This window comes from Natator depressus, chromosome 5 (genome assembly GCF_965152275.1).
Source record: "Natator depressus isolate rNatDep1 chromosome 5, rNatDep2.hap1, whole genome shotgun sequence".
NCBI classification, from domain to species: Eukaryota; Metazoa; Chordata; order Testudines; family Cheloniidae; genus Natator; species Natator depressus.
Genome location: NC_134238.1, coordinates 15,056,201 through 15,081,066, shown reverse-complemented (window position 1 = coordinate 15,081,066; position 24,866 = coordinate 15,056,201). Strand labels below are relative to the sequence as shown.

General features: G+C 41.6%; 1 protein-coding gene across 3 annotated transcripts in view; it reads left to right on the top strand.

Annotated features, from left to right (window-relative positions):
• The window catches only part of DYM (dymeclin), a 392,088-nt gene that overhangs the window by 326,523 nt on the left and 40,699 nt on the right, over positions 1-24,866 (top strand). For all 3 annotated transcript variants that reach the window (XM_074952350.1, XM_074952349.1, XM_074952351.1), the window contains 2 exons: positions 9,264-9,446; positions 20,400-20,513. In XM_074952350.1, the coding sequence (XP_074808451.1) occupies positions 9,264-9,446; positions 20,400-20,513 (297 nt within the window). The remainder of the gene's footprint in view (positions 1-9,263; positions 9,447-20,399; positions 20,514-24,866) is intronic.

Sequence of the window (24,866 nt, the reverse complement as noted above, 5' to 3'; positions counted from 1 at the left end):
TGGAGGTGGCGTTTCTTCCCTGGACCCTGCTGTGTGGAGTTGGCTTGAGCCCCGCCAGCCCTTCGTCCCCCACCCCGAAGTAAAACTATGCCTATGCCCAAGAGTCTGCCCCACAGCCTGGAGCCCGCGCTCCCTTCATCATCTCCCCCCGCCCCGGCCAGGCCTTGGCTTTTTTATAGCATGTTGAAGTGGGCCTCAGCAAAAAAAAAAAAAAAAAAAAAAAAGAGGGTGAGGGGGGTTTGAGAACCTCCAGTATAGAGAGAAGAAGGTCAAAAGTGTCCACTGATTTGGGATGCCCAATTTGATCTGGGCCTGATTTTTCAGAGTACTTAGCATTATATAGGACTTTATACATTCAAAATACTGCTCCTATTTATTTCACTTGTAGCTCAGGCTTCCCTTCCCTCCCTTCACCTACTGGCTCCCAGTCTCCTGGCCCAGCTATTCCCAGTCTCTCCCTGAGGCTCTATGTCAGTCTACCTCCCTCCCAATCTCTTGTTCCTTCTGCATTCAAGTTGTGCATCATGATGGAGGAAACCTGCTAGGTATTGACTGGGGGGAGAATTTAGAGCACAGAAGAATGTGTGTCCCTGGTCTTGGTTCTGGTGCCTCGCACCAGAGTGACCCACTGCACCCGAGAGCTGCAATTGCAGGGGAAGTCATCTTCAGACCTTAAGATGGAGCATATTTATTCACTCTGTTGGGATGGCACATGTACAGTCTGGTCCGCACATGGGAGCTGGAAAGGGACGGAGCGTGCTCAGTGCAGATGGAAAATTTCAGCCTGAACAGGTATATTTGGCAAAGTTATAAGCAACTGAAAACTGGGCCTTATAATGGAAAGCTTCAGACGACCTTAAGTATAGAAGTTGCTAACTGCACCTCCTATAATATATCCTTTTTGATTTTGTTCTCTCTATTTTGATTTTTCTCTCTCTATTTTATGCGATTAATGCAAAAAAAATTAAGTAGATTTAAAAAATAGTTGCAATTAATCTCAGTTTTAATCACACTGTTTAACAAGAATAAAATACCAATTTAAATTTATTATAAATATTTGTGGATATTTTTCTACATTTTCAAATATATTGATTTCAATTACAACACAGAATACAGAGTGCACAGTGCTCACTGTATATTTTTTTTACAAATATTTGCACTGTAAAAAAGATAAAAGAAATAGTAGTTTTCAATTCACCTCAGACATGTACTGTAGTGCAATCTCGTTATTGTGAAAGTGCAATACATCACGGCACTCAAAATCAAAACAATGTAAAACTTAAGAGCCTCCGAGTCGAAGCATGCACGGGCATAGGAATGTTTAGCACATCTGGCCCGTAAATACCTTGCAACGCTGGCTACAGCAGTGTCATGCAAGCGCCTGTTCTCACTTTCAGGTGACATTGTAAGTAAGAAGCATCTAAATCTCAACTATCCACTTCAAAACATCAATTTTGAGAATTTGGTGGAGGCTCCACGGTGCCTCCCCCAGACCTACGTGCTACAACAACCAGTCAGTTTGATCTCGACAGTTCACACCAGCCTGCAGATATCAGCCAGAACCTGCTTACAACTACTAGGGTATATGACTAGAGCCCTGAAAATCTGTGGATATCCACTTTATATGGGATCGCGTATTGGATACGGATACAAGTTTTGTATCCATATTCACTACTTTAATCTAGAAATTCTCCACCTGAAAGCATGGTTCCTTGATGGTTTCAAAATGTTTACATGACCTGTTCAGAAGACTTAAAAGAGATACTATTAAATAGCAGAAAAACAAATGGCAGAGATTCCAGATCTGGTGTGACAGTAAACACATTATGGCTATATCCTCTCTCTTGTCACTGGTGCTGGACTATATACTAGAATTTTAAAAATCAGGATTATCCTCAAGTTCACTGAGAGTACATCTTGCGGCCATTATGGCCTTCCACCACAAGATCAACAGACACTCAGTATTCACCCATCCTATAACAAAAAGGTTTCTCAGAGACATTCGAAACTTCTACCCTTAAGTTTGAGATCCTACTCCACCTTTGACCTTAACCTAGTTCTAAGATGCCTCTCTGGATCCCATTTGAACCCATGGTGACCTGCTCATTCATAAATCTTTCTATGAAGACTGCTTTTCTTGTGGGCATCATATCCCCTTGAAGAGTGAGGGAAATAGGGGCTCTCATGGCATAACCCCCTTTACAATTTTCTTCAGTGATAGTCACTTTCATACTACATTCAAAGTTCCTACCTAAAATACCTTCATCCTTCCACCTGAATCAGCCGATCCATCTTCCATTGTTCTTCGCCAAACCGCATGCGAATAAAAGGGAAGCAAAGTTCCACACACTAGATGTTAGAAAGGTATGAGCCATCTATCTCAAAAGGACCAAACCCTTCAGGAAATTACCAAGGCTATTCCTTTCAATTGCGGAGCGATCTAAGGGATCAGCCGTATCTAAATAAAGACTTTCTAAATCAATTTCCGAATACATTAGCCTTTGTTATCATCAACATGACTTGCAACCCCCACCAAGAACTTGAACACACTCCACACAATCACTTTCCATGTCTATAGCTTTCTTGAACAATATACCGATCACAGACATTTGTAGAGCTATGACCTGGGGATCCACTCACACATTCATGTAACATTACACAATCACTCAGCATCTGATGCAATGCTGGGACTGACTGTTTTATCTTTGTAACGAATCCAACTCCAAATCCACATCTTTCCAACAAGAAGCACTGTTCTACAGTCACCTAAAGTGCAACACCCATCGGGATGCTACTAGAAGAAGTAGTATTATTATTTATTATTCATTACTCACCCTGTGCAGTAACTGAGGTTCTGTGAGAGGTGTGTCCCCATGGGTGCTCCACGACCTACCTTCCTCCCATCTACTTCGGAGTTTCTAGACACAAGGTCTGCGGTAGAGAAGAAACTGAAGGCGGTTTGGCCACATAGCTCTATATAGCCGCCGAATATGGTATGAGATGGGGAAAGCACATGTGCGGCTCAAACAGGCACTGCTACTAAAAATCTCTGATCCTAGGCTCAGGGTCACAGATACCTCTAAAGTGTGGAGCAACCGTAGGGACACACATCTTGAGGAACCTCAGTTACTACACAGGATGAGTAACCTTCTCTTTAGCCTGTACCTCAGGATGAGCTAGCTACTCTGGGCTGGAAGCACCACCACATTTGAGCAAGAGGGTTTTTTGTGTGGATGGGAACTGGGTTAAGGGCAACACCTGAGTAAGAGCCCAAGTTAGCTCAGCAGTGAAGACAAGCCCTGAGTGGCTGCTGAAGGCTAACTGAAGTAAAAATGTAGTTCGCAAATTGGTATAGGCTGAAAATGAACTGAGAATGGTTTCGTCTAGAAATCTAGTATTCTTTAAAAGAACACCCCTCTCACACATTCTGGAGCTTAGCACAAGCTTTATTTCAGCCTGTGAGACGGATTAATCAATTAGTGTCTCTTTGGATAAGGGAATGAACTCTCATAAATGACCAAAATTCTGATCTTATGTGACTAAAATTTTCCATCTAAAGTTAAATTAGCATCATAGGAAAGGAACCAAGAAACAAAGTACCGGTAGTTTATCTTAGTTCCTGTTGGATAGATTTTTAATAGTAGTCTGAAGTGGGGAAAAAGCAAGAATAAAAAACCTACAAGGTAGGTCTAGATTGGCAAAGGAGATATCTTTTTCCTCGGAAATTGACTTTGGAATCAAAAACTTTAGAGGTTGGGAGTTCACTTTCACTCACCATAGAACTTGTTAAGGTATTTTTTTTAAGTGTTTAACATAAAATTAAAAAGAAGATCGATCAATAAATATTATGGCCAGAATATTAGAATTTAGAAGCCAAAAGTTAGGCACTTAACTAAATGTGAGCAAATTTCCAAATGCATTGAGCATCTGTATCTTCCACTTACTGAAAATCAGTCTACTTTTGTTTAGATGTCTAAACGTGGATTTAAGGAGCCTAGCTTTGGATACCCAGTTTTGAATGTTTAGGCAGGTATTAATGTCATTTTAAGCAGTACACTTTTGAACAATTATACTGCAGCTGGTGTTTTAAGGAACAAGACTTATGGGCCAAATGGCTTTAAGGATTGCATTGAATCATCTGAAACGCAATGCCTGGAGTGTTGTCCTGCTATTCATGAAATGGATTATATTAAGAAATAAGGAAATCAGTGATTTAGAATGGATGGAGACTAGACCATCTAGGTTTGCCCACCAGTTTTCTAGTGTTTGCACCCTCATTTGTATCTTTTTCCTCAGTGATTATCTAGCTTGCTCATATATTTTGTTATCCGCCCATTTCTGTGTCTGTCAGTTGTCTCTGTTTTCATTCTCTTCTCTTTCTGAATCTCCTTTGCCTGTTCCTTTCTCTCTCTCTACACAAAACAAACAGGCTGCACAGAGCAGCACCAGGATCAAGGGACTCCAAAGTTGATCTTTCGGCCACCTTTGCACAGCACCAGCTGAATTGTGCCCCAGGCCAGGGGTCTATTTAAAAAGTAAATATTTGCCAACAAAGTTACCAAAGTTATTTCCTATCCTGAGTAGAAGGGAAAACCTGTGGTACGTAAGGTTACCGCTCTGTGGGCTCTGTTGGCAAATGCTAATGGCAACTGTTGTTCCTACTTTGCCCTGCTTTCAGTGCCAATTTCCTGTCACAAGCAGTTGCAAAGTGATGCTCTTAGAGTTTCAAATCCCATTTTACTGGTAGATTGAGTGATTTCTATATGCATAGATTTAAAAATAGTCAAATCTCTTTTCTGATCTTTTTGTGTGAAAAGCCTTGCATAAATCCAAGATATCACCGAGCACATTTGACAGCACAAATAAGGGTCCTGATCTAGTTGAGCCCTATGCATCTGAGATGTTTTTGATACTGGTATCTTAATGAGTAATTAACAGTCAGCAAACGTGGTGGTAGACTGAATTACGAAGAACATGCAGAATTTGCACTCAGCCCTTTAGGCACTGTAGAAACTTCACTAGTTCAAACTAGTGTCTTGTTTGGATTCACCATTGCCACATAACAGCTAGACTGGTTGGCACAAAAATATCAGCGTAATTGTTTTCTTTTTCTTATGGATAACATCTAATCTACTCAAGAAAAGAGCTCCTAAAATTTTGCTGTTTCTAGCCATCATCTCAGACACACACGTTCCGTGTTTCCCTTGTGTTGAAACTGGTCTGAAAGTTATTACACAGGGTGATAAAAACTTTTTTCTTTAACTATGAAATGTTTTTATAACCTCGTTTATATCTTTCCTGACGCCACATCTAGATGCAGAGGTGCCTTAGCTTGATACTAGTGATGCAAAGCAACAAAAGTGCAATATTTTATCAGCTCTGACAGCATGTCTGCATTCTCCAATCCAAATGCTGTCCTTGGCTTTCAACTTGGTTTTTTTTCCCTGTTTGTAGAAATGCTTTAATCAGAAATTATAGCAGCAAATTTGCAAATGCTATGTGTGGAATAATAGGATTATCAACCATTCTTTTCTTTAACATTCATTTATATAGCTCATTCTACATAATATATATGTAGAAAGTTACAGGTAGAAATCTGAAATATGACATCTAACACTGTTCCCCCTATTTGTTAATTATACTTGGAATTAAAATGTGAGAGAAAGGAAATTCCACCTACTAAATGCTAAGTAACCTGAGACCTTATTACTGAGGAGTTACTTCATGTTCTTTTAGCTGTTTGATGCAGACTGTGTGCTTAGCAGTGAACAGGTTTGTTTTTCAGTAAACATCATGCCGGTTAGATACTAATATTTTTCTGTTTAAATTAGCTTTACTTCCCATGTTTTAGGTGAGCATTTTTGGTTAAAAAAAAATTTACTTGTGGGAATTGGGTATGTGTCTACATCCAGGTTTTAGGCAGCAGGATATATCTGCTATAGTAAGATCTGCTTTCTGTCCATCGTGAAACCAAGGGTGCAGGTGTTTTGGAGAGGGCATGAGGGTTACAACTCTGTCATAAAATTTGCTAGTAACTCAAAGCTTAGCAAACCGAATCCTTACCCCGGAAGACTTTTTAATGACTGCTTTGGAATACTTGATAGTTCATCAGTTTAGTAATGGGATACAAGGCTTTTCCCCTCTTTGCTAACGAATTCAGTCCAGGTTGGTAGTGATTTAATGTTACCATGCAATAGCCATTTAGTGATTTTAACCTTCTTAAAGTCTTAGACAATTGGAGTCTTACTATCAGCTTTAAACTGTTTGCTTTAGGAATTTATGTGGCCTCTATTACTGTAGTATCAGAGTGCCTCAAGGTCTTTAATTTATTTATTCTCACACCACCATGGGGTAAGGAAGTGCTGTTGTCCCCATTTTGCAGATGGGAACTTGGGCACAGAGAGGTTAAGTGACTTGTCCAGGGTCAAACAGGGGGTCTGTGGTGGGACAGGGAATTGAACTCGTGTCTCCCAAGTCCCAAGCTAGTGTCCTAATTGCTGGATTATCCTTCGTCTTCTCCCCACTTCAGTGGGAGTAGAGTTAAACAAGCAAGGAGAGCTTTTGAAAATCCTACCGTAGTATTCGATTTATCCTCCCATAATTCAAAAAACGTTGAGACAAATTCAAACCTAATTAAGCAGGTACAACTCAGCTGATGTCACGGGAGATGCACCTTGCTTAGCCAGGTCTGAATTTTTCACTATAACTCAGTTGAAGTAATTATTCCATGTTTTCACTAAAATGCACTTAGTTACTCAAAGCCAGGTATTGGGACTATTACAGAGAGAGCACATCTTGTCCTAAACGCCGAGACTGCTTTCTATCACAAAACACTATGATCCCTTTGGCTGATTAAATAGCCACAGTGATCATCTCTGCAGTGAGTTTCTGCCAGGATTCTATTGGCCACCGTACAAAGGACCTTCAAGATGGGTGACACCAAAGCAGTAAAAAAATGGGATATCCTCAGGACTGGAACGAGGACCATAACCCCCCTTCAAAAGAAACCTCTTGCATTAGAATAAAAAAGTCAAAACAGCTGGCATGCTGAGAATTAAAAATGAATTAGAACATGTGCACGGTACAATGTTATTCCAACAAGCATTTCATAAGGACTTTATAATTTAGACCTGCTTTGTATACATGGGAGACAAACGGACATGAAAGACTGGAGTCTATCTGATCTACATTGCTTACTTCACTGAAGAATAAAGTGGGGGCAGGGACATTGTTGCACAGGGAACTTGAAGCTGTGGAGGAGATGAAGGTGGGGGAAAAGAGGTAGACATATCTTCACTTCCAATACGGAGAAGCTGCAGGGAGACTAACTCCACTGTGGATAGGAAGTAGCTGCAGCAAAATGGAAGTCCTGAATTCCTTTTGTCCCCTTGTCTTCCCCCAGGTGGAATAGTGGCAACTTTTCTTATAGAATCATAGAATATCAGGGTTGGAAGGGACCTCAGGAGGTCATCTAGTCCAACCCCCTGCTCAAAGCAGGACCAATCCCCAATTTTTGCCCCAGATCCCTAAATGGCCCCCTCAAGAATTGAACTCACAACCCTGGGTTTAGCAGGCCAATGCTCAAACCACAGAGCTATCCCTCCCCCCCAATATGTCATAGAACATCAGGGTTGGAAGGGACCTCAGGAGGTCATCTAGTCCAACCCCTGCTCAAAGCAGGGCCAATCCCCAATTTTTGCCCCAAATGGCCCCCTCAAGGATTGAACTCAAACCCAGGGTTTAGCAAGCCAATGCTCAAACCATTGAGCTATCCCTCCCCTCATGATGCCTTGGCAAAGGAGGCAGTGTTAACTGATGTGTGATAATCGCTGCAATCTGAAGGGATTTTAAAAAGTGGTATTGCTTTATACTGGAAAGAAACTTCACTATTTGCAGATTGAAAGTCCAGTAAAATGCACTGGAATGATTTTCACTCCCCACACAGAGTTCAGCAGAGTTCCATTATGAAATAGGGAAGTGCTATTGGGTAGTTAATGGGTTTTTCTGAAATGTAGAAGGCAAAACCAATGCTAGGCTCGTGAGCTAATATTCTCAATCAAGTGTTCAGGCTAATAGGAAAGACTGAAGCCATCTTAAAAAGAAAAGGAGTACTTGTGGCACCTTAGAGACTAACCAATTTATTTGAGCATAAGCTTTCGTGAGCTATAGCTCACTTCATCGGATGCATACTGTGGAAAGTATAGAAGATCTTTTTATATACACAAAGCATGAAAAAATGAAAAAATGGGTGTTTACCACTACAAAAGGTTTTCTCTCCCCCCACCCCACTCTCCTGCTGGTAATAGCTTATCTAAAGTGATCACTCTCCTTACAATGAAGCCATCTTGGGGTGCTTTTGCTCTCCCTTACCAGGTCTCTAAAGTATCTTTATCAACAGTGTCAAATGCTGCTGAGAAGTTGAACAATATGAGTTGGGAGGTTTGCCCATTGTCCACAACCAAGAGAGGACTATTCTCCAATGCAGAGACTGTCTGTATGCCATATCCTGGTGTGAAGGCCCAGTGAGAGGAGTGTAGGATGTTGTCAGGTGGTGTTGGAGATGGAATTTTGCTAGCGTCTCTGTGATCTTGTTCAGAATGGAAGGTTGGATTATGGGTGGTCATTGTCTGGATTGGTTGTCAAATGCAATTGATCTAAAGTATGGTGGCCTAGTGCACTACCAGTAGGCGACTTTTTCACAGACCAACTTCAGTAGCGTAGAGTGCCAAAATAATGTGCAATAGAAAAGTTTGGAGGAGGAATGTGTTTTGGTCCAGATTGTCTTCCTACTTTTTGTTTCTTTCTCTTTTTCCCTGCCATCTTTTGTTTTCCTTCTTGCTGACTTTTTCTGGCTCTCTGTCTTTCTCCTTTTTGTTTTCCACAATGAGTGCTGAACAGAAAATAAAATGCAGTGCACCAGTACTGACCTGCATTTACCTGCAGCACCTGCTGTGAGTTGAAATTGACTAAAATCACATAACTTCAGTGAATTTAACTCACGGCAGTTACTGTGGCTAAAATTCTTTGGGGCGGGAGCATTCTGCAAAGTGGATGCTAGAGTCCATTGACCTTTAAGGTAAAAGTTTGGATGATAAAGGAGAAAGCATAGCTATGTTACCAGACAAGCAAGAATGCAAGACTTGTTCATATTGATGAGACATCAGCCAGCTAACAGCTACATTAGTAATAATACCTGAGTACTATCATTTCTGCCTAATATATAGTGGAAAGGGGCATGCTAACCTTTTGTTTGTTTCTTAAAGGCACAAGACCTGAATGTGATTGAAGAAGTGATCAGAATGATGTTAGAGATTATCAATTCCTGCTTGACAAATTCTCTCCATCATAACCCCAATTTGGTGTATGCACTGCTTTACAAGCGGGATCTGTTTGAACAGTTTCGAACTCACCCTTCCTTCCAGGACATAATGCAAAATATAGACCTGGTAAGTAATATTTATTAATCAGTTGCAAGCAGTAAAACAAGTCTCTTAAACACATTGTTAGCTGAATATGCTTTTGAGAGAAGTGGTGATTTTTTTCACATTTATATATCCCTTTCTTTTGCTAGATATTTTTAGACTCTATTAAAAATATTGAGCTTCCAAATCATGATTGAAGCTAAGAGAGGGGTGGAACTTGGGTTGTTCTCAACTCCTCTCCCTTCCTTCTGTCTCAGGGTCTCCACCATGAACTGTACTGGATTCCATCCTTACTTGGCAGACACCATGACTTGTGCCATGAGATCTGGGGAGCCCACTAATGAGGATTTCCCCAAGCTGCAACAAATCCTCTTCTGGAAGGAACCCCCTCCAAGTAGTTGCCTTTCAGTTTTCTAAGGGAGGCTAGTGGCAGCTACTCTTTATATCTGTCAATATTCCAGTGGTGGAAGTGAAGGAAAAAATTGTGTAGGAGAGTTTCTCCTTCAGCTAACTGTAGGCAGGCAGCATGTCCTATCTGAACTTGTGCTGCTTTGACCTACAGAAGAGTCTGGTGAGTAGGAGTTTAGGAAAAGCATAAAATGGAATTCTTAGCCCTAATTGCCCTGTAGGGTGAAAGAGCCCCTACTGCCACTCTCAAGTGGACCTGTGCTGGTTATTAGAAAGGATGAATTTCACTTTCTCTGTAGGGAGCCATGTTAGACCCTTGTATGTGGCTCCATACGTAGCAGGCTGCTGTGATGGGGGATTTGGTAGGAAAAGGGGTTGGTAGTTAAGTATTTTCTAATATGAAATTTAATGGTGTCTTTAATATTCATATATTTAGGACCTGGATGATAATACTTACTAGAAAATAACAAATGTTAAGGTTCAGTAGATCAGTATTTTGGCCTTCATTAGTTGATATTTATACAGTAATTAAATGCAAATAGTTCTTTACCATCTCTTCTGGCCATAGTTCAGGCATACTGTTGGCTAGTTACACTCATTGAGTGATATACTGATATTTTAATTTAATCTCACCAATGGTTTGTTTTCTTCTTTACTAGAAGAGCCAAATTAGCATTAGCAGCCTTATTTAGAAATGTAGATGGTAATTCACCACATTTCAAATCCATCGCCCTCTTTCAGTTTGGGTAACCAAATGAGTAGGTATAGATTAGCCAAATGGTACAGATTCATTCTGGCCCTGATCATAGCAAGGGAGGACAGAGGATTGGTTGATTTTAAAAAACAAACAAACAATATATTTATATTCTGCAGGAGCACTTGGCATTCATAAAAATGAGGCCAGAGCCAGTGGTATAGGGAGCAGCTGGTGTGCCGCCTTCCCTATCCAATCTTTTCCCTGGACCTGCAATGTTCCACTTTTATGTCATTGTATCTGCTGCATACAGTGGGGAACACACATGACCCGCTGAAGCTTTAGCTACGGTTAAGTGCTTTTTTTCCTCAACTGCACCGTATCTAAACCTGAGCATAATTGTTATCTTTCTGTGGAAAAGTAAATAAAATGAAAACCATGAATGTTTGAGTATAAAACAAAACTTGTTTTCATTTTTCCCTTCAGTTTTAATTAACCTGCTTTATAATTACAGATTGCTGTGTACCAAAATATTTTCCTTCTCCCACTTCTCTCTTAATTGTGCAATGCTGATATCCATGCCATGTAGTCCTTATTAGTTGCTCCTTTGACATTTGAGGTCACTAATGAGAAGAGATGCACTAAAATTGTTAAAGCAGCTCTTGTTATATGAGACATTACAAATACAGCATTTGAATACCCACAGTAATTCCAGGAGCTCCCTTTGACTTCAATAGGCATTCTACATGCACAGCAGGGTTTCCAAGATCAGACTCCTAATTATCAGGAATTTACTGTAATTTTGTCCTACTAAGAGTAGTGGATTCAAGCTGCTGGAGCTTTAAGCTCTACAGCATGTGGAATTTCTTGTTGCAGTGGGTAGCTAATTTTTCATGTGATGTTACTAAAAGCCTGTTTGTGAGTCGTGTATTGGGTTACTTTTACTTTAAAATACCACAGGAGTTTGACACACTTCTAAAGATCCATAAGCAAAGCCATTTTCATCCTTCTCTGAAGTGGCTCAATTGCTGTTCTTTCTCCTCCCCCCACTGTTCTCATTTTGCCAAAGATTTTTGAGGGGTAGAGTTCAGACCTCAAAATGCCCCAGGGTCTTTCGCAGCTACAGTGTTCAGAGGATGTAATGATGCCAGATTGGCTAGGAGAGGTGACCTATAGTACTTCATTTGCAGGTTGTGGGAATGGGAACAATGTTCCATCTAGACAAACACTAACTGAATAACTAACTAACCTTCACCGTTCCCCAGTGAGGTGGGTAGCCTCTGTACTTATTTTATCAAGAGGTTTGACTTGTCTGTGACCATGCGAGTCAGAGGCAGAGCCAGGAATAGAGCCCTGGCATTGCTGCCTGACAAACCCATGCCCACTAGGCTACGCCTTCTGTGGAAGACAGAGGCGTTCTTCCCCATGTAACAGTTAAATGTGGATTTACTAATGTAACCATTTAAACAAAACCCTTTAATGTTAGGATATAGGATAATGCCAGGCAGGTTCTGAAGCCTTCTAACTATTTAAAGCCTTCCAAGGGAGTGTCTTGAAGTTTTAAATAACTTCTTTGTTAGGAAAGCAAAGATGTCAGAAATTTTATTTTTAAAATGTACCTGTCACCAGCTAGCAGATGGTGAGAGCTGTCAGCTTTCCCATCTGAATAAATGATTGGACTCAATAGACTCCTTTCCTCACCCCCAGTCCAGAAGTAGTGCCTGCACAGTTGCCCTTCCCTGGAGAAAAGAATCAGTCTTTTTTAGACTGTAGTTGCGAAACCATATGGACAAGTCCTCCCAACACTCTCAAGAGAGTAGTAAGGAGTATTACCCCCATTTTACAGATGGAAACACTGAGGCAATGAGGTTAAGACCACAGAAGGCGTAAGCATATGAATAGAGGCCAAGTGTCCCTGACTCCCAGAACTGTGCTCTTGCCACTACATTTCCCTTCTCTGCTCTGTGGACTTGATCCTGCCATTATATGGTTCTCAGGGTGCTGCAGAGTGCATGGAGTCCTGTGGGAGGATGCTGACCACCCTATGGAGTGGCACACAATCTAAAGCCCATCTTTGTGCAGGGATTCGCCCATGCAGCAGGAAACAGCCCCCCCCCATGGAAAGTTGGTGCCAAGGATGATCTAATGGCTTCACAACACTGCAAAGGGGGATTCCATCTGGAGTCTCTCTCTGACCGGCAGTGGTAGGGACACCAAGGCTGGCCAGCCTTCAGACATGCCTTTTCTCCAGCAGGGCTGCCTGTGTTCAGAGTCTTTGTGTTTCGGGTGCAGCTGCCCAGTCCCTGGCTACATGATGGCCCCTAAGCTTCCACTTGTAGGGATATTTGGCAGTGGGAGGGCATCTTCCTCATGCCTTCTAAATCACTTTTCTAACTCTGCAGAGATTGTGATGCCACATGCCGACTCCACCCATCATCACCCCTATCTGACCCCTACCACATGGCAAACGTGTGTAGCTCTCCACACCAGGTGCCACTGGGGACTCCTGCTAGCAGGGGTGCTGCACTCATCACTTATGCAGACCCCAATTCGTGCAGTAGCGCTACTCCTCGCACAACTGGCAGGATCAGGAGTCATCAGCAAAATGCTGCTTACAGAGTGGAATCATTCTCCCTTTACACCGGACATAGGATTTTTCCCACTTAAACTGTAAGCAGCATGAAAGCGTTCAGTGCAGAAGGTAGCTGATGGTTTATCCAGTGTGAAAAATCTGTAGAGTTTTTCATACAGTGGTCACTGTTAAAAACTTGCTCAGCTGCCTTAGATAACTAATAACTTTGCCTCAGTATTTGAAGTATTCAAGTTATTCCCTAGAGGTAATGTTGCAGATACCGATGTAACCTCTATATTTATGGCAGGTGTTTAAGGGTAAGCAGAGTAAAAAGCACTTTCCAATGTTAACTTGACATTAATTATATTTCCCTTCTCTGTATCTTTTATAAACAAACTAGTAATCACCATCACAGTATGACTGGGAACATATGGGGGCACACTTATGACTGGGAACATATGGGCATACTGTAAACAATAGACTGAAATCAAAATACCTTCCATTTCCTATTAATTTACTTTTAAATTTAGAAAGTCATCTTCCTGGGATATTGTGTATCTTGTTGAGCTAAATGGGATATTCTTGCTCTGGCTCATCTAGCACAGAGGAATGGTATGATTTCTATTCCGACTTACTACTGAAACCCCGCATTGCAGACTGTGTACCTGTCTTTATTCCACAAATGATCCCTAATTTGGTAAACAGCCTCATATGTCCCTGGAGTTTGGTAGAGGCTCCTAACAGGTAATTGCTAGGGCTGGACCTGTGCCAGGAATGTCATGGAGAGTCATTGACTTCATTACTTTCACGACTGCTGTGAGAGTTGGATGGATGTGATAAGTAGTTGAACAAACTTCATTAGGAGCTGCTAAAATCCTTGTATGATAGGTAGGCTGATAGAGAGCAGGAGCTCAGCAGCATCAGTGTCATGATGCAGATGATCAGCCCAGTGTTTCCTAGTGAGAACTTTAATTCCCCGGTGTATCTCATGGCTCCCATCTCCCTCCCCAGTTAGAGACTTCTAAATTAGGAGATTTGGCTTGGCTCTAATATGGCAGCTTTTATTTTTGGGCCTGTTATTACAGAACTTACACTGCGCATGAGCACTCTTTTGCATTAAAAATGGAATGCAAAGGTTATTTTTGGTACCAAACACTGTTAATGGCTTGTGGGGTTTCTTTTGTTCAGTTAGGTTTTTTTTTACTACATTTCCACTTTCTGAAAATGTATGCTGGAAAAATTGCAGCCTTGCTGATTACAAGAGTCTGTTGAAATATTCCCAATGAAAGATTTTTCATGATAATTTGCCTGGTTTTGATTTGTAAAACTTACCCAGTACTGTAGCATTCTTACAATATTTAATAATTTTCCGTGAAAGGGTCACTTGAAAATGGTCCCAGAGTCCCACAGAAGGTTCTCAGATTATTCAGTGAACCTACTCTGAGCTTTAAGGTCCCGCCAGGTGTGTTTACTGTTACTTTGGGTTTGATGTTGAACCTTTTGCACAGTTCTCATTGCTGATGCCTGAGGCCACTTTTGTTAGGGCTAAAGAGATAGTCAGAGGGTCTGTTTCACCTGTGCTGCAGGCCAGCAGGGGCCAACAGCAGTCACCATACTCTAGCCATGTGTTACTTGTATGTATTGATCGATGTCTTGCTAAGGGATCTGCTTAGGTGAGGTGCTGATCCTTACTGTCTGCTCTCATGAGAGGTTTGTTTTGTCCCCTTCTTCTTTTGATTTGCTTGAGGGTTTGGCATGTTACTCAGTGTGTGATGACCCATGCTGCAAATCTAAAATATCAAACCTCAGAATAGACAAGTGCCTTTCTGTTTTCACCATTTTAAAAAAGTCAAGATTTTTGTATTTATTGCAGGCTATTTTCCTCTTTCACAGAGTTAACCTTGAAAATTGTGGGCTGAGACGGCAGCAATGAATCCTGCTGTTGTTTTTATCTCTGAAAGAAAGTTGAGTTGTGAGATTGCTAGTTAGGCAGACAGCAGGGCTGCACTGCAAAGGCTCACAGGCTCTGCAGCACTTCAGCTTAATCTGAAATAGAATCCAAGCTGAGGAAATGCAGATGAGTGGATATGTTTTTAGAAGCTTTGGTTTTTAATACGCATTTTATAAATATTTCTTTATTTCAAAATGTCAAATGACTTCAGCAGACAGGCAAAATGATAGACATTTTGGATTCTCTGCCATTTCTTAAAAAACACCAAAACACCTTTATCATAAATTATACTTGCAATCTAGTTGTGTGATATGAAAAGAGGAACTAAAGGTGCAGCTCTACTGGGAAATTGACAAAGTGGGACAAAAATTGTTTAGGCACTATTGTCAACCAGGCCAAACTGCTTTGAATACCCATTACAGAAAAGTGCTTTCTGTAATAGGGGAGGGAAGCGGTTTGGCCCTGACTACACTGGTCACCAAAGATTATTCAATCCCTTTTAAAGGTTGGGCCAGGGTGGAGGAACAACTTTTTACCATGGGTCATCTTCCTTCTGTAGACAGGATTCTTGTATATTTAAATTTGTAGGGCTTTAAATAATTCAGAGGGACTAGCCTGGGTTGCCCATTGTCATCTTTGAAGTTACTTACTGTTTCCATCAGACCAGTTGCTCAAATGATTAGAGAGAACAATCACTTCCAAGATATCAAAATGGACACTATGGAATATAAAGGTCCTCAATACATGGAAACTATTCTTCTTTTGGCCTCAAACCCTCCTTGCAAAAGGTAGAAAAAATGTATGTTTAACTATGATAAAACTGAAGCACTTTCAATTTCACAAGCCTTCTTTTAAGTAAGCAAGAGGTTGAGTTGAGGTTTCAGTTAATTATCAGGATTTATTTAAATATAGTTATTTAGGAGTGGGATCTAGTTAAGCATCTTGACCACTGGAAAATACAGTAAAAGCTGTTTTATCCAGCATATTCAGGGAATGTGGGGGGTGCCAGTAAGTGAAAAATGCCGGTTAACTAAGAGGGAGGGAGTTTGGGTGCGTAAGGGGACACAGGATGTGGGAAGTGATGCGGGGTGCCAGATCTGGGCGTGCACTCACCTTGGGCAGCTCCCCACCAGCGGCGACCTGTCCCAGCTGCTCCTGGGCGCAGGCACGGCAGGTGGCTCTGCACACTGCCTCCACCCACAGGCGCCGCCCCTGCAGCTCCCGTTGGCCATGGTTCCCAGCCAGTGGGAGTTGTGGAGCTAGTGCTCGGGGCGTGATGGGGGCAGTGCGCAGAGCTTTCTGCTGCGCCTTGGTCTAGGAGCAGCTGGGACAGGTTGTCGCTTGTGGGGAGCTGCCCAAGGTGAGCACCCCCCGGATCCAGCACCCCGCACCCCCCGGATCCAGCACCCCACACCCCCTCCTGTGCCCCAACGCACTGCCCTGAGCCCCCTCCCGCACCCACACTGCCTCCCAGAGCCCACGCTCCACACTGCCTCCTGCACCCCAACCCTCTGCCGGCCCCACGCCAACCAGACTATAAACCGGAATTTCAATGAAGATCAGAAATGCTGATTTATAGAGCTTTCTGATTGGTGAAGTGCCGGATAAAACGGCTTTTACTGTACTTAGCTTTTATTGAATAACTCCTAATTCTAAAAATGATTTTCTGTCTGTAATGAATTATTTGTATCTGATTTTTCCTTTTTTCTTAAAACAAACAAAAAACCGGTCTAAACTACCACCCACAACATCTTACCATAATACATCTCCAAGTTTGTTTGGATTAATAAACTGTATAGAATCAGTTACCTTGTGTTACAGTAGAGAAGTGGCTTGGAGGAAGAAAGGTGGTGGTCTTCTCTCCTAGCTGTTTTGTAGGTACCATGGTTTTCTTCGCCCATACTGGTTGAATATTGAACAATACCATACCACTGTTGTTGTTTTTTTAACCATTCACCTCAACACATGATATACCTATTCATTTCTCTGAGAAGCTGCCATCAAAGTCGGACTTGAGCTATGTGGCTTGAAATACTTTGTATACTATGCCATATATAGTGCATCTCTTTTTTTGTAAACCCAGTGGTTCACTTGGGAGGTTTTAATATTTGGGTTAAAAATGGAATTACTCAACTATGCCATCTAATCGATAACTATAAGGTCCTAACACTTAAACAATTGTATATTTTTATCTTAATATATCTATTTATTTAGATTTCAGTCTTAAACTCCACACCAAAGAATACCCATCCAAAGCTCTGTGTGCCTTGACATACATTGAAAACACAATATTGGAGATAAAAGTAAAAATTGACCAAAGCAGCAGCTCTTCCTCCCACTTACCTCTATATGAAATACAAGATTACTTACACATATATTGGTATCTTTTCCTCATTGTTTTACACAAAATGGTGCACACAGTACCAAGATTGCCCACAGTTCCTTCAACAGAAATCATTTTGAGTGGAGCGATCTTATATAGCTTGGTTAGATGCATGAGGTAACTTTTTTGTTCAGTGAAGCCACAAATACACATATTAAAACATTTTATTGTATGTAGGCCAGACATATCAAGATTAAATATATAAATATATATTGATCCACTTTATCAAGTGTTCACATGCTCCCAGTATTTTTGGGTATTTCCCATTATTTAATTAAACTCCCATCTTAGCCAGTGAGCTGTTAGCATTATTTGCTTGACAGAACATTTCAAACATAATAATTTTATGTCCTTTGCATAACACATTGCTTAAGGACAAGATATTTATGTGTGGTGTAAAAGATATGTCTGTTGGTTTGATGGGACTGACTAAAAGTTAAAAGATTTTGTAACTTTATAATGACATATTCAAACCACTTTTTTAACTGTATTATTGCCCTTTAAACCATTGCTTAAATTCTCTTGTGAAAAGGATCCCTGCAGTGATTGTAATATAATATTTTTGTATTTAATTTGTTTTGTACTTTGCAATTTCCAGAGAAGATTGCTCTGCAGCCTGGCAAATCTACCTGTTCTAAAAGGAGGCAGAGTTTGCAGGCTCAGGGTAAAGGAGTACCTAATTTGAATCCCAAAGTAATCAAACCATCAGCTGTCTTTGTTTTACTAACAGCAGCCCAGTTGTGAGGCATAATTAGGTTAATGGTTCCTGGCTCCAGCTGTGTGTCTCACTCAACAGAACAAAGGCAGCTCCGCTGAGATTTTATAATACAGTACGCGTTTTTTAAAAAACTTGGAGATGATTAACAAAGGTTACTTCAGTGTGCTAGAGTTGTAAAGCTTCAGATGCATAATGTGGAATTACTGCTTTTCTAAAACGGCGCACACAGTTTCACCCATCTAGACTGCATCCCCACATTACAGGAACATGTACACAGACGTATTTGCATATGGAATATGTACACTGATTTGGGTATTTGCATATGGAGATAGTCAATTAGACATCCAACTACTCACTTGTGCATGCAGACTTGTGGTATTTCTGTAGGCCCAGTAAGTACATGTGGTTGTGCTCTGGGAATTGGGTTCTGAATTATCCCCCTTTTTCGTAGAACTGCAGGCAGGATCTTGTGTCCTTGGTCAGAATTTCTCCTCTCTTCCCTCTTGTACACTGTACTGTGCTTCATGGTTGCCACCATCTTCCAGATGAACTAATGTCAAGTGCTTTAGGTTCTTTGGGGATGAAAGGAGCTAGAGAAATGTAGGATGACTGAATTATTGTTCAATGTTGTTCCAAATCAGGAACTGGGGCCGGACCACCTGCTTCTACTGGAACCTGAAGGTGAATGATGGGGCTGAACCCCTGACTGACAGGGCAAGCTGGACCAGAGAAGGGAGAATAAAATATGGCCAGTGGGATGCATGAGGAGTTCAGAACTTTGGGGGAGCAGCAATAGGAAGGGACAAACAGGGTAGACATGTGGGGAACCTGGATGTATGCTTAGTTTTAATCACTGTGATTTGGGTACCTCTGAAGTTCCACTCTAGTGTTGCCAACTTTCGCAGTTTTAGCACCATATTTCATGATTTTTTTAAATCCCCAGTCCTTGGGAGTCATGTGATTACATGCAAATCTCAGTTTCCATTTTTGAAAACAAAAGTACATTTCTGGCCATCGTGGTTGTGGAGAAAAGCTTGAAAAGTTGGACCCTAAAGGCTCAAAATGTAGAGGTGCACACATGAAACTAAAAAAAAATTTCCTGATTTGGGGGGACCTGACTCATGATATTTGGACACTTGGGATTGGCGATACTGCCAGCCACCTGTCTATGGTCTGTGATTCGTGTGGGTTTTGGATCTCTTCCCTCCACACTCCACCTTTATTAACACTGAGTCCCAAACCCTGTGCTCCCTGGGTGCCTCGTTTCTCTGCTCACTCTGCCTCTGGTTTAGTTACGTTGATGGGTTTATTCTATTTTTCTTTAACCCCAATAATCACCCACTCCTTGGGGCTCAGCCAGCTTATAGCTGGAGAGGCAGAGAACCAGGGCAGTAGTTTGTTCAGTGATTGTTCTCAGTGTATGGGTCTGGGAAGAGTGCTCATTTCCCAATTTTCCAAGAGCAGCAAAATCTCAAGCTAGCACCAAAATACTACTTTGAATGTGAGAGTTGGCATCTCTGAATACTTGGGTCCAACTGTGATGGAAACATTAATCTATCCCATTTTCTAAAATTGATGCTTTGCTTCAACCACAAGTTATTGGTCCTGAGGCAGGAATCATTGGATAACATTTTATGGTCTGTATTATGCTAGAGGTTAGATTGCCAAAGCAAGATTGTTCCCAACAGTGCTTTTGCTAATCCTTTCTCCAGTCTAGTTTTAAAATTGTTTTCGCAATGTGACATCCACTGTGAAGCCTTAGGTAGTCCATGAATTTGTTTCAATAGAAACTGACTCGTTATAAGCCTGTTTCAGTCACATTTTACCCAGAAGTTTTCTTGTATATATAATAGTGGAAGAAATAAATCAGGTATTGCACAGATTTCTGTTGTTTAGGAAACTTTCTACGTGTGCGCATTAGCAACATAATATATATGAACAGAATGTCAACAGATGTGTTGATGCTGGCACTAAAAATTGTAAATCTATTAACTGAATTGCATTGCTAAATAAACTGTATTAAATTAATCATCCACCAACACTGACCGTTGAAGAATGCTGATAACTTTTATTAACTTGTCATAAATCAACAAATCTCTTGATTGTGGCATAAGTAATTATGAGTGCTTTGAAAAGAACAGTTTAAAGATATTCTGATCAAGAGAGGGAGAGAAAATGATTGTTTCATTCGTAAACTGGTAAAATTATCTCTTTCTTGCACTTGTTTATATGTTATCACTTTCTATTTCAGGTGATCAGCTTTTTCAGCTCACGGTTAGAGCAAGCTGGAGCCCAGCTGTCAGTGGAGAGAGTTCTGGAAATTATCAAACAAGGAGCTGTTGCATTGCCCAAAGACAGACTAAGAGTAAGTGGTGGCAAAGACTTAGTCAATTCAAATGTAGTGTTCCAATTAATTATGTCAAAATGTCATTTTTCTTTTGAGGTCAGGTCATACAGTACTGCATTATGGATTGTAATATGCTTGTGTTTTAATTTAAAATACCTCATTAGTTTGGACTGTAAGCTTATGTTTGGAGTGTGTGTGTGTGTGTGTGTGTGTGTGTGTGTGTAATGTATTTTCTTGATTTGCTAGTGAATTTTGGTGCCTACGATTTAGAGAAATTAGAACACGTCCAGGGTGGGGCTTTCTCATAATGTCTCAAAGATGGAGTCTTTTCTCTTTGACCACACTAAACATTCTCAACCAGGCCCTCCTCATTTCCCATTTTTACTACTGCATCGTCATCCTCTCTGGCCTTCCAGACACCCACATTGCTCCCTTCAAGTCCATTCAAAACACTGCTAAGATCATTTTCCTGACCCATGGTTTGGGGGTAGGAACAAAGTGGTCTAGTGGAAACAAGCCTAGGGCCTGGGCAATCCTAATGTTGCTCAGCCACAAGCATCCTGGGCGAGCCACTTAATCTACCCAGAGCTTCAGTTCCCCATCTGTATAATGGGAATTATAGCACTTTCCTACCTCTCAGGGGAGTGTTATGATGGTAAAATCCACTAATGATTGTGTGATACTACAGAAATGAGGGCCATATAAGTACCTAGATAGGTAGATGTAACTCCTGTCTTTGAAACACTCCCCCTTCTCCACTACATCAAATAGATGCTGTAATCCTTATATTTAAGGCTCTTCACAGCCCAACCCTCCCTCAGTATCCAATCTTGTATTACTGCATTGTTTCTCTCTACTGCTGTTCCGCTGACAATGGCACCTTCCAGCACCCATTCATCTACATCTTACACCACCACCTTTGCACTCTCTTCCATGCTGTCCCTTACGCATTGTACTCCTTCCCCTGTCTAGTCTATAAAGCCACTACTTTGTCCTTCATCAGATTCCTCCTCCAGATCCGCTTCTAGTGTGGTACTTTCAGGAAACTATCGACTGATAACAGTGCATGGCAGAGGATGAATGACCAGTTGTGACTACTGATATTTTATTGATTTGTATCTTATTTAAAAAAAAAATCCCAGAAACCATCTAGCTGTGCATGTAATTAGCCTATGTAAGCACATGTTTTTGTTACAGTTTCCTTCATCTTCCTTGTTCCACTTCCTCTGGTACCACAAAGACTGTCTGAAAATGAACACTACATCTTGAGTCATTTCCATTCCATGTATGGAATTGTTAGAGAAAAAGCATTCTTGTATGAATAAATAAAAGCTCCACGTAATCAAAAGATTAATAGTGTTGCTTGACATAAATTCATTGTTAGATAGTGAATTGAAGTACACAAAGATCTGAGGTTTATTCATTACCTTTTTCCAAAAGCCACCCAAGTTAGAGACAGGGCAGGAAGAGAGGCCAGGCATTCTGACTGCCAGTCTGCTACTCTGATCACTAGACAACACTCGCTCCCAAATACTGACTTTAGTATTGTTGCCCCATTGCTGACCAAAGGTCAGATCAGAGCAGGTCAGTTTTTTGTCTGGAGCAGATATCAGTGATTCAGAGTCAAGGTTTTCCTTAGTGTGTGTGTGTCTGTGTGTCTGTATGTTTGTTTATAAAATGTACACAAGCCCCATTTCCTCAAGTGGGTGGTAACAAACAGTAGCCCAAGCAACTGTCTCTTGCAGAAACCTCAGGGCAGGCCCCTCAGCCCTGTCCCTCAAAAGAAGCTATTTTGTGCCCCTCTCTCTCTCTCTCTCTCTGTCCATGGTGCCTCATAGCTCTTCCTGCTCTAGCCCCTGACTTTTTCACCTGGGAAACCCCTAGCCCAAGGCTAGAGTAGATGCCTGATGGGCAGCTTGAGCATCTACCCTCTTTTTCTGCAGCAGCACTGCGCCATAAAAAGAATCTCAGAGCTTCAACTACCAGACAAAGGAGAGTGCCTTAATCCTATAATACCGTGAATGACTCTCTGGGTATGGCACTGCATGCCATGGTTAGCTCCGTCTACAGGGAGTTTCATCTTGAGTGCTCAAACATCAGTAATCCCTGATGTTGAGTGAGGTTGATGAACAGTAAACAGGCCCTGGGGTGGAAGGGTGAGGACTGAAGCCGTCCTTTCCCTCACTGACTCAAGGCAGACGCGCATCCTGGTAGCTCCATTCTTGACTCGGTTATTGTGGGCTTAGTGGAAGAAATAACTTCAGATTAATTAGATTTACTTAGATTTTGAGCATATTGTTGGAGCCATTTTTGAAGTACGAAAAAATGTAAACCAAAAAAAAAGCACTTGCAGCCATGACCCTGATCTGCACAGTGGTGCTTATGCGTTTCACTGTACTCCATGCCACTCCTCGTCACTTTCACACTGGGAAGTGGCATGTGACTGACAGGAACACATACCTGTAACTCAACCGCAAATCTCAGATTGCTAATTAAATTGACCTTTTTAGGTAAATATGTGAAAAATCATCCCCTGAATCAATTTGGCAAATACATGCCAAGAACTGGAGGCTCTGTGTCTTAGTATCCTTACAAGAAGCAACCTCACTGCTGTTCAAGATAAACCTAGTGTAATTAACATTACTTTAAATCATGTGCTTTTAGCCATACACTGTGTAAGTCAGGGAAAGTCCAAGCTGAGTAATTAGCCTTTTAGAAGACTCCTGCATAAACAGAGAGATAAAGGGCAGGTGCTGAAATCAAGAGCTGGTTATTTCTCTTTCAGCCTGAGAGAGAAGATAAATTAAGCTAATAAGCCTGGGACTGAGGTGGAAACCACAGCTCATAGATAGAGCTGTCTCCTTTGCAGACAAGCAGGCCACAATCCAGGCTCCCTTTTTTATTGCAGAAGCTTATTAAGGGCAATTTAAAGATCATGGTGATAGGTGAAAATTGGCCTTCGTGTCTCGCTCTCTCTTTTAGATTCACAAGTTGTCTTTTCTTCCTTTCAGTGAATCCTCTATAGTTTGAGGATTAGGAACGTGAGAGAAGTGAGACTGTGTCTGGAGTCTGGGATTTATCTCAGGATTTTCAATGGGAGTTAGCCAGCAGATAACTGCTATTTTACAATAAGTGGGAAAACTTGTTCTGAATGCCAGATATTAACTGGAAGCTGACATTTGGGTTCATGGAGTGAGCACACTTGAGAGACCACATTTCATGCTTTTGAAAGAAATTCCCCACTGGCTAAGCCATTTAAACTAAAATCATTTTATTTTTACAATCACTTGCTTAAGTTGGGTTTCCGCCCTGCCTGATTTTTCCCACTGCGTTGATTTGTATTTGCTTCTTTTTTCTCTGTTTCTTTATCATTTCTCCCTGTGCTCGACAGAAGCAGTTATGCTCTTACACTGTGCCTCTCTGATATGAGTCAAGCATGTAACAGTCATTAGAACTTGTTCTAGTTTTACGAGCAATAAAATTCACTCAACAAAATGGAAAAGGAAAAAAACCTTTCTCCGTCCAATCCCTGGACCCTGACTGAACAAAAAACCAGGGTTTGAGTGTTCCGGGCACGTCTCAGGGTATGTCAACAAAGCATTTTGGAGCGAGCCTCCCAGCTCGGGTCACTTCTGAGTCCGAGCTCCAACCCATGCCTCAATTTCAAGGCACTGTCTATACAGCTATTTTTAGGGCACTAGCATGAGCCCTGCTAGGCCAAGTCTGTCGACCTGGGCTGGGAGGTTCACTCCAGAATCCCTGTGTAAACATACCCTCTGCGGCTTGCTCCTCTCTTAGCTGAGCAGTTCCAGGTCCTTCAACTCCTGTTTGTTACATAGGAAGCAAGCCCTTAGTCGCCAGATAGCAGGGGGTAGGGAGGGAATGGGAAATTGGAGACAAGATAGTTCCTGAGTGCTGCCTAACAGCTGTCCCAGAACTGCAGTACAGCCTTGGCATACCATCCAGCTGGTTGCAGGAGTACTGTCAACCCCAAAAGTTAGTCCATCAGAAGACAGACAATGAAATTGTGGTTATAATTAAAATAAATCGTGGTTTTGGGCCAAGGTGGCAATGGAGGACTCCGTCTTCTGGCCGCTAAATTGTAGGGCTTGTCTGCACTGCAAAGTTAACTCGAGTTATAGCTCAAGAGTTGCCCCTAACTTGACTCTTGTCCATGCACAAAAGCCCTTAATTTGAGTGCAGTGGTGCTTTTCACTCAAGTTGGCTGGCCCAAGAGAGGGGGTATAGACTTAAGCTAGAGTGAGCACAACATGTCTGCTGCTAACATAACCACTGCAGCATCGACACAGGCTAGCATCACTCAACTGCCTCTAGTTCTCCAGTGTTTTCCCACAAGTCCCCCCATGTGCT